This window comes from Cydia fagiglandana, chromosome 15 (genome assembly GCF_963556715.1).
Source record: "Cydia fagiglandana chromosome 15, ilCydFagi1.1, whole genome shotgun sequence".
In the NCBI taxonomy this organism is placed as follows: Eukaryota; Metazoa; Arthropoda; class Insecta; order Lepidoptera; family Tortricidae; genus Cydia; species Cydia fagiglandana.
In genome coordinates this window covers 10,824,069-10,837,977 of record NC_085946.1, presented here as the reverse complement: position 1 = coordinate 10,837,977, position 13,909 = coordinate 10,824,069, and the positions used below count along the sequence as shown (strand labels likewise).

Below are 13,909 nucleotides of genomic sequence, written 5' to 3'. Positions count from 1 at the left end.
CCCGCGCACGCACACCAACGCACGGCACTTATGATCGCTGGCCGTCTCTGTCGCGCGCGGGCGTTCGCCGCGCGGGAGGGACGCTCGGTCTCGCTCGTTCAGCCGAGGCGGCTGCGACCGCGAGTAACCCCTGGCTATCCGTACGGACTCGCACGCGCCCTCGTCGGCCGGCCGAGCGAGATGGCGCGAGTCGTGGACATGCGGAGGCCGCGGAGCCCTCGCGCGAAGGGACACAGGACAGACGCTCTCGGACATCGGGCGAGAGCGGGCGGCCGGCCGCGCACCTGCTACACCGCTCCGCACACGCGGTACTCGAGCGCGACCAATATATCGTAAACTGAAAATACAACTCCTGAAAATTATTACGTTTTACTCTCTTATCGTTGATTTTAATCTTCTTGAATAAACAGTATAAATCCGTCTCATTTGAACATTTTAGTGAACTTTGCGAAAGACAGTGCAAACAAATATTTTCGAACTGAAAAGTGAAGAAGTTTTATCAAGATATAAAATCTGAAGTGTGACCAACAGCCACGTTCGCCAAATAACGAAATCGCCACTAGGTGTGGATTGATTAGATTACACTGAGACGCTCATTCAAGTGTTGATAAGAACGTATGACCAAATTTTGGCGAATAAACATCAGAAGGGCCAACCGGTGCGCAGCAACATGAAAAGAAAAAAGTAAGCAAGTTGATAAGTGCAAAATAATTTGCTAAACATGAAAAAGTTACGAAGATGACTAGAAATTTTACGCAAGTTTTCTGCCGTCGGACTTTCGAGTATCCAGTGACATCTCGACCCCTTTATCAAAAACTTTTTAAAACACCGAACGATAAGCCGTCGGGGCTGTGAATGTGAAGTGACGAACTGTCGCCAGATACCGAAGATATTTAGATAAAATTTTCGTTGATAAAGAAGTTGTTGAAGATCTAAAAATAGGTGACCAAATCAAGATGAGAATCAAGATGCCAGCTGTACGCATCGCGCAAGGTAAGTCGCAGAACATTTCACAAATAGATAATCTATCAACACTATAATCAATGATAGCCATTGATAATCAATCTTAAACAAACCGCTGGCCAGAAATTAACCCTATAAACACAAAACAAAAAATAAAACGCAAAACCAAATTAAGATTTGGCATATAAATATTTGCAGTAAGATTCTTATTAAATCTCTAATAAGACAATCGCCGTCAAAGGCACGAAATTTAGCGAAACACCGCACACAGCCGACACAAACACTGTACCTCGGAGACTCCATTCAGCCCGACGAGCTACTTAATACCCGGGCCCTGTGTCAATATTGACGCAAGACGATTGTGGTCATCGTTGTCCGAGCTGAAAGGGCTTTCATCAGCTGACTGGCTCGCTATAAGAGATAAGGGTGCGCGGTCAATGTGTGGAAAGTTTGCGGGAACTTTTTTGATGGAAATTTTGAAAGCTATAAATAAAAGCAAAATACAAACTAAATTATATGGGAAAAGACCTGTTCAAAAGAAAAATACATTTTTGCTATATCTATGCGAAAATATAAATAACAAAGATAATAAAAGTGCTTTAATGTTAGTTATTAGGTACTATGGAATTTACCTAATGCAAAAATTTGCAGGGTCTCCTAAGTATTCGAAATAAAGACATTGAGAGAAAAAATGTTTTAAAAACAAGTATTGATAAATTTAAGAGGGGAGACATTTTGAGATATAGTAAGAAAAATAAATAATATTTAATGCACTATTAATAGCAATATTTAATATGTAAGTACATGCCAATATTGAAACAATTGAATTTAATCTTTTGAAAAAATAAGAAAAACAATGACAAAATATTATATTTGTCAAATATAATTTTTATTTCATTTATATTTACTCATCAGGTAATTAAACAAGAGATAAATAAATTATACAAAACAAAGAAGGCTTATTCAAAAAATGCAATAAACTAAAAAATAATAGTAAAATAGGTAATTCAGTAACCATTGACCACTACAAACACGAGATACTGTTTTACTTCGTTACCTTGTATTTACCATTGTCGCGCGTTCCCACTGCCCAACAGTTATATATTTTAATTGCACATTGTTGCACTGAAGATTTCTCATGCTTTACTTTAGCTTAAATTAAACGGACGGTATATCTACGTTCTCTTACGGAAATTGTAACTGTCCGTGTTTGTGTGTACTGTTTGTAGTGCAAACCTGTGTTTAAGATGCTTTGTGTTATTGTTGGTTTGATGCTTAATTTTAATTTGTGACATGAGAAAAGAAAGTTTGTTATTTGTTATCGAATTGATAAATACAGCAAAATTTTCTTTAAAGTTTAGGCTCCTAAAGTGTTCAAAATATATATGGATATATATAGATTTGTACATAGTGATGTCAAAAATTTTACTTTTATTGGATAAAAAAATGGTCCTATGAAAATTTTGTAATAGATTATGTTTTGATCAACTTAAAGTCCGTAGTATACGTTAGTATTTTCAATATTGTCTATCAAATAATTTATTCACTCAAAGACCATATCCATATCAATAACCAGGAATATGATCTTCTTTAATTAGCAAACGAATTAGAGAAATAAAAAATAAAGTGCAAAAATAATTTTGCAATACAACCAGTTAGTTAATCTAGAAGGTTGACATCATAAAATTAAATATTCCATGATTTCTGCGTGCAATACTCATTGAGAGCGGAGCGGTGTGCACGCGCACGGCATCTCAAAGCTGTTATCGCACACATGGGCAATTAGTCCAAGTTGACCGGAGGCGACGGACCACTCTCATTGGTCGCTGCCACCATGACGTCACCGACATCTGCGGCCGTCGCGCCCGATTGGTCGACACGCGTCATTTCGTCGATGACACGTTTGTTCTTATTTTGAACGTAAGAAGTTCGAGGTACTCAGTTTTTGCCGTTCCCAACAATGGAATCTCGAACCCCATTCGTATACTTGAACTAGCCTTTTGTGTCGATATACATAGTTATAGAACACAAAAACGTTGTAATTGCAGGGTACATTTTTTTTAAATTCAAGGATACATTATCATTAACTCTAATTAGGGATGTTGCACTAAATGACACCGTGTCATGGGGCATTAAAAATTTAAACGATCCAGGGACAGGTTTTAACGTAATCCCAATTAGGCCTAAGGGTAGACAGCGAAACCTTTCGGCTTTTTAAAACCCTCCTCAAAAGTGTGAATTCAGTAATCGTAAAATCACTTTATCAGGTACAAGGCTAGACGGGAGACACCGCGGTAACTTTTCAACAAACTTTTAAAAATCAAAGTTAACTTTTGAAAGGCGAGCGCGACCCGGCTAAATAAAATATTAAACGCGGGTACAACCTTTTTGCAACGGGCCTTTCGCTAATTGATGTGGTTTTTTGTTTGGATATCTGGCTTTTAATTGGTATCGTTTGTTACATGCTGTGACCGTATTCTCCACATCTGCCTTAAGACAGTTTTTTTTTAGTTATGTTTTTCTGTTAGATTACCTATTCATTCGCTAAACGGAGTCAGAAAGTGATAAATCCACCAACACTGATTGCGAAAGTATACCCGAGATAGACTTATATCGATCGGGATATGAACCGTGATTACCTTTTGTAATTACATACTTTCGAGCTCCCGATATTTCGAACCTCGTAAACAAGATGCATGTAACTGCGTCAAGTAATAGAAAAGGTAATCACACTTCATATGCCGGTCGATATAAGTCTTAGTGAAACTAATTGTGAATCATTCAAACTGTTATACCCAACATTTTTCTTCATAGAGAAATACCTATTTAAAACAATTAAAGATGTAGAAGTATTACGGTTGTGTTTTGTTTCGATGCCATTGAATCCGATACAAAATTGAATGAATGCTACATAAAAGAGCCGCACGTCAATTTAAACATTGCTTATATCTTGTCCATTCCCGCTTGGCGATTCAATATGTCTTCATTAAGGATATCGCAGAATCGCATTACAACCGGATTTATCGATCACGATGCCATGTTACTTATAGCTCTATCACTGACCTTACCGTAATTATAGTAATTATCATAATAATTACATTGAATACTGGAGAAACATTTGTATTGACAATTGCAATTGAAATGTATAGGCTAAAGAAAATTAATCAGCCGAGGTCGATGGAAAATTCTTTGTATTGTGTCCTGTTAATTAAGACGGATGGTAAATAAAAAAAATGGACATACTTTTAATCGACTCAACTAAAAAGTTTATGGAACTATCTTTTAAAATATTTAATATGTCCAGAAACGGCTTATTCGAAAATACAGGAAAAAATCTCTTTAAAAAGTCGCTGAAGCTGATCAGCTATTATAAATTGCATGTAGTTATGCAGCTACATACAGCAATCGTGGGAAAGAATCAAGAGTCCCATCTCTTACAAATGCAAGTCGAAGAAGAGCACCAATAAATTGAATTCGTCAAGAGAACATATAAATTTAGCAATCGACATCTTTACATTAGAGCGGAACAGGGACAGGAGAAAGGAGACAACCCGGGAACTGGCAGTTGATATTTAAATTATGGGAATCAAGTTAATTTTCGAATTTAGAATAATGATTCAGCGGACGGCGGCCACCCGTTTTGAATTTCGATCGAAGTGGACCGGCTACATATTTTTTTTTATTTTAAATGTCCGCAGCGATCGGCATTTTGCATTTGTGATTCTTAAGATAAAGACGTATGGATTTACATATGTTATGTCAATGGAGGTCCTGGTAACATTTAAATTGGATTTATTAGTCCGGTCCCATTAAGCAGTACAAAACGACGTTGGGGGCATTATTAAAAAGATATGTAGTATTTCGATCGATCGACATTTATATCATTCATCACGGGAAATAAAGGAAATCGGATGACCAAAAAGGTTACGTTGTACGTTTGGGATTAACAAACAATCCATTGACAGAGAAAAGGATTAACATTAACAATACAAATCGTGTTGCAAACAATAAAAACAGTAGCTAAACATCTTTGTGAACTGTTTAGACTTAATCTTGGGATGTAGATGCAACGGATGATAATACACCTTCAGTAACTTATCGCGTATAAGAAATCGGTGCGCATTGTGACCACTTTTTTGTTGAAGTTATTCGAAGTATTGATTTTGATCATCAAATTAGAAAGTATAAGCTGATTTGTCTCGACAAATAAATATAAACCTCCCCTGGTTTTATTTAAAACCAGTATGACGTTATATTTATACTACATTTATAGTACCTAATCCTAATAATCATTCTTAAATTCTAACAGACTCATTTAACAAATTATCGTAATGCGTTGCTTTAAAAGAAGCCATTGTATTTCATCCCGGGGCAAATCTTTGACCAATGTCCGCCCATTAGGCTCAATTACGGGGCCTACGAAAATAAATACTCGGCCAAAATACAATGGGATAAAAAATGTTCATAACAAGAATTAATTTATTGTTAGTCCGCGATCAATAGCCGGGAGTGGGTGGACAGTCTCTCAAGTCCATCTTTGTCAGGCTTTAATACCAATTTGTTATTGTCGGCCTTTCAATGTTAGAGCCGATTTAAAGTTTGGTAGGTGTTATTAGGTTGAGACGTGTCGACAGATTGAAGGTGTCAGCTTTTGGAGCACTGCCTTGCAACACACTTGAAAGGCTGATCAATGAAAAGGTCATTCGAAACGATGCTTATAGTTGAGCTGTTAGAAAAAAGTCAGTGGACACATTTTAAAACGCATCAAATAGCCAAAGAAAGGATGCAAAGATTCATCAAAATCATACAGGTTGACAATGGGCCCGAGACCGACTCGGATAGAGGCACCTGAAGCTCCAATATTTTCCCATGGTCAAACTCCTATAAACACCTCGACAAAAAATACACAGTGGTCCTTTGACAAACAATTGGTCAAAAGATTTTTTTTGGGCAAAACAGGCTCACACACCCACATACTGCCCGATAACGTTTCTACAATGCCGAATGGGGTTTGGTTTCCGAAGCATAGGCAAAATAACTATTGTGTGTCATTATGCGTTCCTTTCATCAATTTTACTAGAAAAGGGTTTAAAAGTGTCACTTTCTACATTTTTTTGCTATTGTGTTTTAATCGAAGGCTGCTGTATTGTACGGTTCAGGTTTATTCTGTTCGTTGATTGTGATCGTTCTGATTCAAATCTGTACTTTATCTGTATCGATAAAAATATGGATTAAGTAAATTTAATATTTTGTAGTCTTATCCTAAACTTAACTGTATTAACACCTACTTGTTTATAATTATAGGAGGTATTTTGTACAGTTACATAAATATCACTTGCTCACATAACTTTTACTTTGGAATCACTAATTTCTTTCTGATTCTACGGTTTTATCCAAGTATTATTCGACGAAATCAGATTTTTTTCTTTATTCTACCTGATCTTTACATCGCCCGTGATCTTCGGATTCCTGACCCTTGTCCAAAGCCTTTTGATACCACGTCGGATCGTGTTCTGTGCGATATTCACCACACGTCACGGACGTATTTAATAGAGCGCGCTATTGAATTACATCCATTTTCGATTCGCAAAAGGATGTTTTTTCAGTTTGCGCGCGTAAACAAACGAACGCTAACCATTTTTTGTCTTCTGCCGCATTCCTTTGGAGTTCACTTAGTTTATATATGTAAAAGTTCTTAATACGTATTACCAGGGCTAATAAAAAAACTATTTAAAAATATACCCACCCACAACACAAGCCTTCTTGAGCTTAATGTGGGACTTAGTCAATCTGTGTAAGAACGTCCTATAATATTTATTTATTAATTTTATTTATTTAAAAATATACTAAAGCAAATTACCAAATTCAAATTCAAAGAGAGGCACCACAGTAATCTTATAAAATTTGTTAAATTTGAACTAGATATCGAACGTGAAACCGCCACTAATTAAGTTTAATTTAGACAAATAGATCAACATTATAGCACGACAAAGCAATTAAATCCACATCATTCATTCGAATATCAAGTCGCTAAAACATTAATCGTATTTAGTCAAAGCATAGGGCAAAGTATTATAAATCTAGCAACCGCCCACGACACCAGAACAATACCAACACACGAAACAACACAACATAAATCATAAGCGAACATCGACTATCGTCTTTCACTGGGCCCCGTGTTGATGATTTTTAACACCCACTTTATCTTAAACGAAACAATAACTTGTGATAATGTGATAGAATTGAATCTAGAAGGCGTGATGAAGGATATATTACCATTGTTTCATAAATCAGATCTCCATTTTAGGAACCTAAATAATCACAAAAATAATTTAAGAAACGAGGATAGAAACTAATCCCTCTAAGATTTACTCAACACATATTAAAGTAATATTCCATTTCTGACAGCAAGCAGCAACTGCATGATCCGTTGAAATTTAATTTGGACCATAATAGCAAGGTATACAGTTCAAATTGAAGTTCACATCGGAAGCGTCGTCGTACGGTCTTGTCTCTTATATTTAAAATGGAGCCTTTTACTTATATTTTACAAGCTTTTATTTAGTTTCACCTGACCGTTGTCTGTCTGTGTGTAATCAAATTTTGCAAGTTAAATTTGATCCACTTCCCGGTTTCCGATTGAGCTGAAATTTTGTATGCATGTATAAATCGGATGACAATGCAATATTATGGTACCATCGAGCTGATCTGATGATGGAGACAGGAGGTGGCCATAGGAACTGTGATGAAACAACATAACCTAATTGTGTTAGGGGTTTTTAGAATTGTCTCGATGAGTATTAGTTGTCTGTCGTAAGAAGAGTACAGTCAGCGATAAAAGCTTGTACCAAAAATGAAATTTTTGCCAAAAACTTATTTATGGTAAGTATTAGTATGATCTGATCTGATGGCATTGCCTGCAGTCTAAAATGGAATAACACTTTTCAAATCAAAGTTGTTATAATAATATAGAACAGTATAGTAGTACCACTAGTGTAAATTTCATTCGATAGCGTGACGTACGTACTTTGCGTTAAGTGTCATTTTGTATGGGATTTTGAGTTTCCAAAACGTCCCGCTTGGCGCGCAGTTCAAAATGGCATACAAAATGAGACTTAACGCAAACGCGTACATCTGTCGCACTAGGGGTTCAGAAGGTATACAAGGCATACAAAAACAAAAACCTAAGCGAAGTAAATGTACTTAAATTTGACCCCAAAAGTTCAATTCAAAATACACAATAACAATAATCGCAAACAATAACTCGGCTCAAAGGATATTGAATCCCAATCGTAGGTGTTGCATTTCCGACTATACTGTACGCTAGTCGCAACACTCGCAACATTGTAGAAACGGTCGTCCATTTTCCTCTAGTACTCAAGAGGATAGTGGGCAACCGTTTCTCCATACAAACGTAGTCCTTTTATTCCTCACAGAATATTAACATTATAGAGAATATTTTTACACATTTTGATTTAATTATATTATACTTACACGGCTATGCTCGTTCGTATGATTTAACTTCGTTTAAATAATTATTTAATATAACATTTAGGACCTTCCGAAAATTTGTATTCATTTGTTTTTTTCTCAATAATTAAAAACCGAAAATTATTCAATCAAAGGAGCATAGCTATGGCTAATTGTGTAAAAACAATATCCATGATATCAAAATCCAAAGAGGAAAATGAGGAGTACGTTTGTATTGAGAAGCGGTCGTCCACTTTCCTTTTAGCATAAGCATAGGATAGTTAGAGGGTCAGAGTTAGTGGTGTTTCTAACATTATTTGAGGTCATTTGGGTTAAGTAGGAGTCTAGGTGAAAAATTTTGCAATCTGTTTGATGCGCTGAAGTAATGTTGAACTGAGAGATAATATACATCGCCGCTTAGGATCGCATAATATCTTAAGACTAGGTTCACACGGCGCAAATTTTTCCCGTATAGGTACCGTTTACGGGATTTTCGGGATTCGCACAGAAACTCGCCACTCCTCCGCGCGTTATCGCTGCTCAACGCACTCCTGACATCAGCATCAGAGTGTGACTTGTTTGCGTGGAGATGGGCGAATGTGTGCCGGGAGTGTCTGAGGTTTTGTGAGATGATGGATGATAGGCTTTCCAGCACTTGCATTTGAGTTTTAATGTTTAAGTACGTAATTAGTTTATTATGCGGTGTATTGGCATACGCTGTGATGCCGTGTAAATGTATTTAAATAATAAATATAAATAAATAAATTTTATCGAATACCGTAGTGACAGCAAAATTTGTACATATAGAAACGTTAAAAATCGTTCACACAGCTAGAAGGCTTTCCCGCATAATGTGAACGACTTTGAACGTTTCCTTTCCTAATAGTGTAAAGGTGCATTTCTGACTACAGTGTAAGCAAGTCACAATATTGTAGTTAGCATGGGCAGAGGTTAGTTAGAGGGCACAGTTGCAGGCATATCTATCTTTTTTGAAGACATCTGTGTTTAAAATGTACAAACTGTTTATACGCTTTTAAAATACCCTTTCAATGGGTTAATTAGCAATAACCTACGGTAAAAATCACCCAGAATCTATGCTCCATCACACGCTTACGCTCCAGCGGCATACGGTCGTAACTGCATTTGTATGCTGGGAGCTTTCCCATACCGGGCACTCGTGACCGCTCGCCTTGTTACCGATGACCTGCGCCGAGATTATGCACTTACATCCGTCTGTGCGATGACTGTTTAATTGAGGCCATGTGAGTACGAAACAAAGGTTTCGCGCGTTTATGGCGAGTGGAGATTAACTTTCTTGCTTTATGACCGGTTTAGTAAAAATGGCGTAAAGATATGAAATTTTGTGAAGAGTAGGCTTTATTTAATTTGAGAAGATACTCATCATCTTCCTCGCATTGTCCCAGCATTTAGAAGATACTATTAGCCAAAAACGCAAAGAACTGAGTGTGACGACAAGCATTTTATTGTTTAAGATTGCCATGATGTCTAGAGGTTATATTCAGAAATTTTTGATAATACATATTTTCAGATTTATCTCTAACGTATTTACACTAAAAGTACCTATAAAAATTATAAAAAGTGATCTTAACACCATACTTAGTACCACAGTATATATCTTTTATGTAAATAAATGGATTTTTATACCATAACGAATTACCAGTCAACCTAAAGGTCAATCAAATTTAAAATTATTTTTAGTTCGGTTCACATTCGCACTGTATAAAATATATCTTTTGGCAAATTATTTATATTTTGGGTTTCTTTTTTAGCATTTACCTACAGGTCATTCGACAGGCATTGTGGATGTGACCGCTCTTTGTTTCCGATGACCTGAGATTTTGCACTTACATCTTCGTGCACGGTGTCCGTTTAATTGAGGTCACACTAAAACAAAGCTTTCGCACCTTTATGACCCATAACTTTCTTATGGTTTATGTATTTAAAGAAAAAGTTATAAACAATAAAAAAAATAACCGTTGTTATGTAAGTACTTAAATAAAGGTTAAAAGTACCTAAATGTGTTTAAAAAATACAACAAGTTTTATTATAAGATGTAACAGTTATATATTTCTTAAAACCCCAAAATCAAAATATACATACGTAAGTACTTATAACTTATATTAAAAAATATATTTCGAGTTAAAATGTTAACTGTAGTGGAATTAGGTATATTTCCTTTAATATAAGTACCTATTGCTACTTTGCTCTGACATCTTACAATTCGTAGATCTAATTGCCACGAAGCTACAAATACCTAACAGAGTGGGCAACTCAAGCGTTATACAATATGTTATATGCAAAATAATTTAATTATTGCTACTAAATACCTACCTACTACTACTCTGCGAGTCTAAGTAGTACTTACCAACAATAATCAAGTAAATATGTAGGTAGTAATAGCGAATCAAACAAATTAAGTAAATAAAGTGCAAAAATAAAGGTAGGTCTTATATCGATAAACTCAATTATCGATGCTTTACTGATCCTCGTATGGTTTATTTGAAAAATATCTTTTTTTTCTAAAAAAATATATTTTTATTTGTAAAAATTTCATTGGAGATAATTTGTAATAGGTTTAGGACATATGTTGCACCCCAAGAGGATAGTAATAATAAATATATACCTACCTAATTATAAAAATATAGGTACACTTACAATCAAAGCTGGGGACAGTCAGCATAGGAGAGAAGCATTATGATAATTGAATTTATCATAATCTGTAATCAAATTTTGTCCCCGAAACTCCTATGTCTGGACTATCTCTTTGACTTACGAATACGAAGTAGTATAAGTATAAGATTAGCACGCAGACGTATCATTCCTATCTCTCTCCTAGCGGGCTAGTTCGTCACTTGATCAACTAGTATAAGAGTGACCTCTAATTAAGTATGTTTGTCATGGACTTACAGATCACGTTACACTGGTGAACGCAATAGCTCGGTTCTACACTCTCGCGCAACTAAAACGGCGCGGGCGGCGATAAATTTGACGCGATGCGCGATCGCCTGATAACCGCCGACTGACCCGCCATTGTTTGTTGGGAACGGATTGAAACTTTTGATTTAAATGGAAGCATTTTTAAATGCGGTATCCGTTGGGGTCATTGTTGTTACCGGGGTGTTAGATGAAGAAGCTTTCGTTTTTTAAAAAATAACCAAATACTTAATTTAGTAATATTTTCAACAAAATATCATAATTTTCATATACTAACTTCATTTATTAACTATTAACACACACCATTTAACATAATAAAAATAATTATAATTTTTATATGAATTTGTATTTTCCAATTGAAAAGTGTATAGTAGAACTAGAAATTTGAACTATATATGTAGTTTTACACTAAAGTTTATATAGTTTTACTCTAAACCTTTTATGTGCATTGAAATGTTACATAGCTAAATATATCAACATCTTTTTTTAGGTCAAATCAGTCATGCTGTATTATGTTACATTTGTATTACGTTGCCTTCTCCATCTATTCCTAACTCCGTGATGCGAACTGCAAGGCATTAAGCGACTTAATTCACGCCACGGTAATTGGTTTCATCAACGTACCTCACCCATACCGACCAGCGTAATCTGACCCCTCTCTAACCGTCAACATTAGTACCGACAGCGCTTAGTTTAATATCGATACATTTAGGGGTCTCCTTATGCTGGGCGTGAAAGATTAATCGAGATGTAGGAAATGATCGATGAGAACGATGCGACCTCAGGTTTTTTATGAGTGTATAGAAAATCTTTGTAAAAGTTTGTATGGATAGCATTTTCTTATACTTAAGCATTACTTTATAAAATACTCACGACGGCATAAAACATCAAATTGTAATTTTGGTGTCTATTATTTAAGAAGTATACTGTTTTAACAAAGTACAGGAACTTTATAATATTTTAAACTTTCGCGTTTTGAACACATATTAACTCACATTATATCAATCAAGGTAATTGAATAAAATTCGCGTTAGACCCGTCTATAATGTGAGTTAATACAGGAACTTTAGAATCAAATATGCTTTGGAACCGTTACCGACTGAACATATTATGTGCAATTATAAAAATATAGGTAACAAATTAAAACTTTAATTCTTAATGACCTTAAAAATAACATACACATTATTGTAAAATATACATATCTTAAAACTAAAAACACGCAATTATGACTGCGATGCAGTTCGCAACCCCGCAGTGTCAGGGAGCCGGCCGCGGAACCGCCGGAACTTGGCAGTCTTGACACTCTTCGGCCAAACCTCCTCCTTGGTGAAGGTCGCTAGATATTCAATCAGAACGCTCAGCACAAAAGAATTAAAATTTACACTGTGTCGAGATACAAAATAATATAATATGTATTTACAAAGCCCGTATGTTGTTCTAATAAGACATATCGAAAAAATGCAGATGTAAAATAACACCGCAATATCAGCAAACGTCCCACGCTGTCTTGCGAAGATACCGCAACCCTTTTAGAATCCTACACAATACCAACAAAAGATTCCTTGACCAGAATCAGAGCATTTGGGAAAGTTTTTTTTGCAAACATGATAAATTGATTCCACGGTCCTTCCGCTTTTAAATGCGTGAGATGGGAAACCATTAGAACGAGTCTGTTGCTGATGAAGCTAATTAAATTAATTTTGCTGTTTACTATTTTCGTTCTATAATTTTATAAATATTTAAAAATTGCGAACTTAAATCATACAATAACACAAATCATATTGATAGGTATATAATAAATAATAATGGTACGGTATTATCATAAACACCAAAAATTTAAAAATATTAAGCCGTCTCTATCTCAATATTAAAGAATATCATTAACGATATTATTGAACCACAATCAAGTAAAGTACAAAATATGCACTACTTTTTCGAAATTAACTTTTGAAAAAGGCATTATATACAAAAACCACAACATTCCATTTGGAATTCTATAACAATGCCACAGAATACAAAATGGCAGTAGTTTTCTTTGGATCTTGGTTCTTTTCGGTTTACAAGTGGATTCACACAAGAGAAACCGCGACTGGATCGACTCCCGCGCGTCACGCGTCGCATTGTCCGGCGTAATTGCCGGGTCGGAAGCCACCTGTTCCGTTTTCACACGGTGCAGGTAGCCCAATCTGACCGGCTGAATAGCGGGACGAGTGGCAAAAACTTTGTTCTACCCTCAATTCTGTCAACATTTTTTGTGAGTAATACTTGCCGGATAGGATAGTCAAATTTCTTGGTCGATCCTGATATTTTAAAGCAAAGTTTTTCAAATGCTACTAACAAATTACATAACTTATATCAGCATTCAAAACTAGTATTTGTACGCTATTTTATTTCTCTCGAATAAAAAGTTTTATAAGCTAAATGTCATAAGATTGTAAAATAATTATCTAGTAAAACTGACCTGGCAAATACGTAAATAAAAGTTTAATGCTTAAAAATATATAGAATTTCATATTATTTT

The 13,909-nt window shown here is 35.6% G+C and overlaps 1 protein-coding gene across 1 annotated transcript in view; it reads left to right on the top strand.

The window, feature by feature from the left end:
* The first annotated feature begins 262 nt into the window (after window positions 1-262).
* The window catches only part of LOC134671343 (B-cell lymphoma/leukemia 11A), a 45,622-nt gene continuing 31,975 nt past the window's right edge, over window positions 263-13,909 (top strand). Inside the window, exon 1 of the mRNA XM_063529169.1 lies at window positions 263-993. Within this exon, the coding sequence (XP_063385239.1) occupies window positions 957-993 (37 nt within the window). The 5' untranslated portion in view covers window positions 263-956. The remainder of the gene's footprint in view (window positions 994-13,909) is intronic.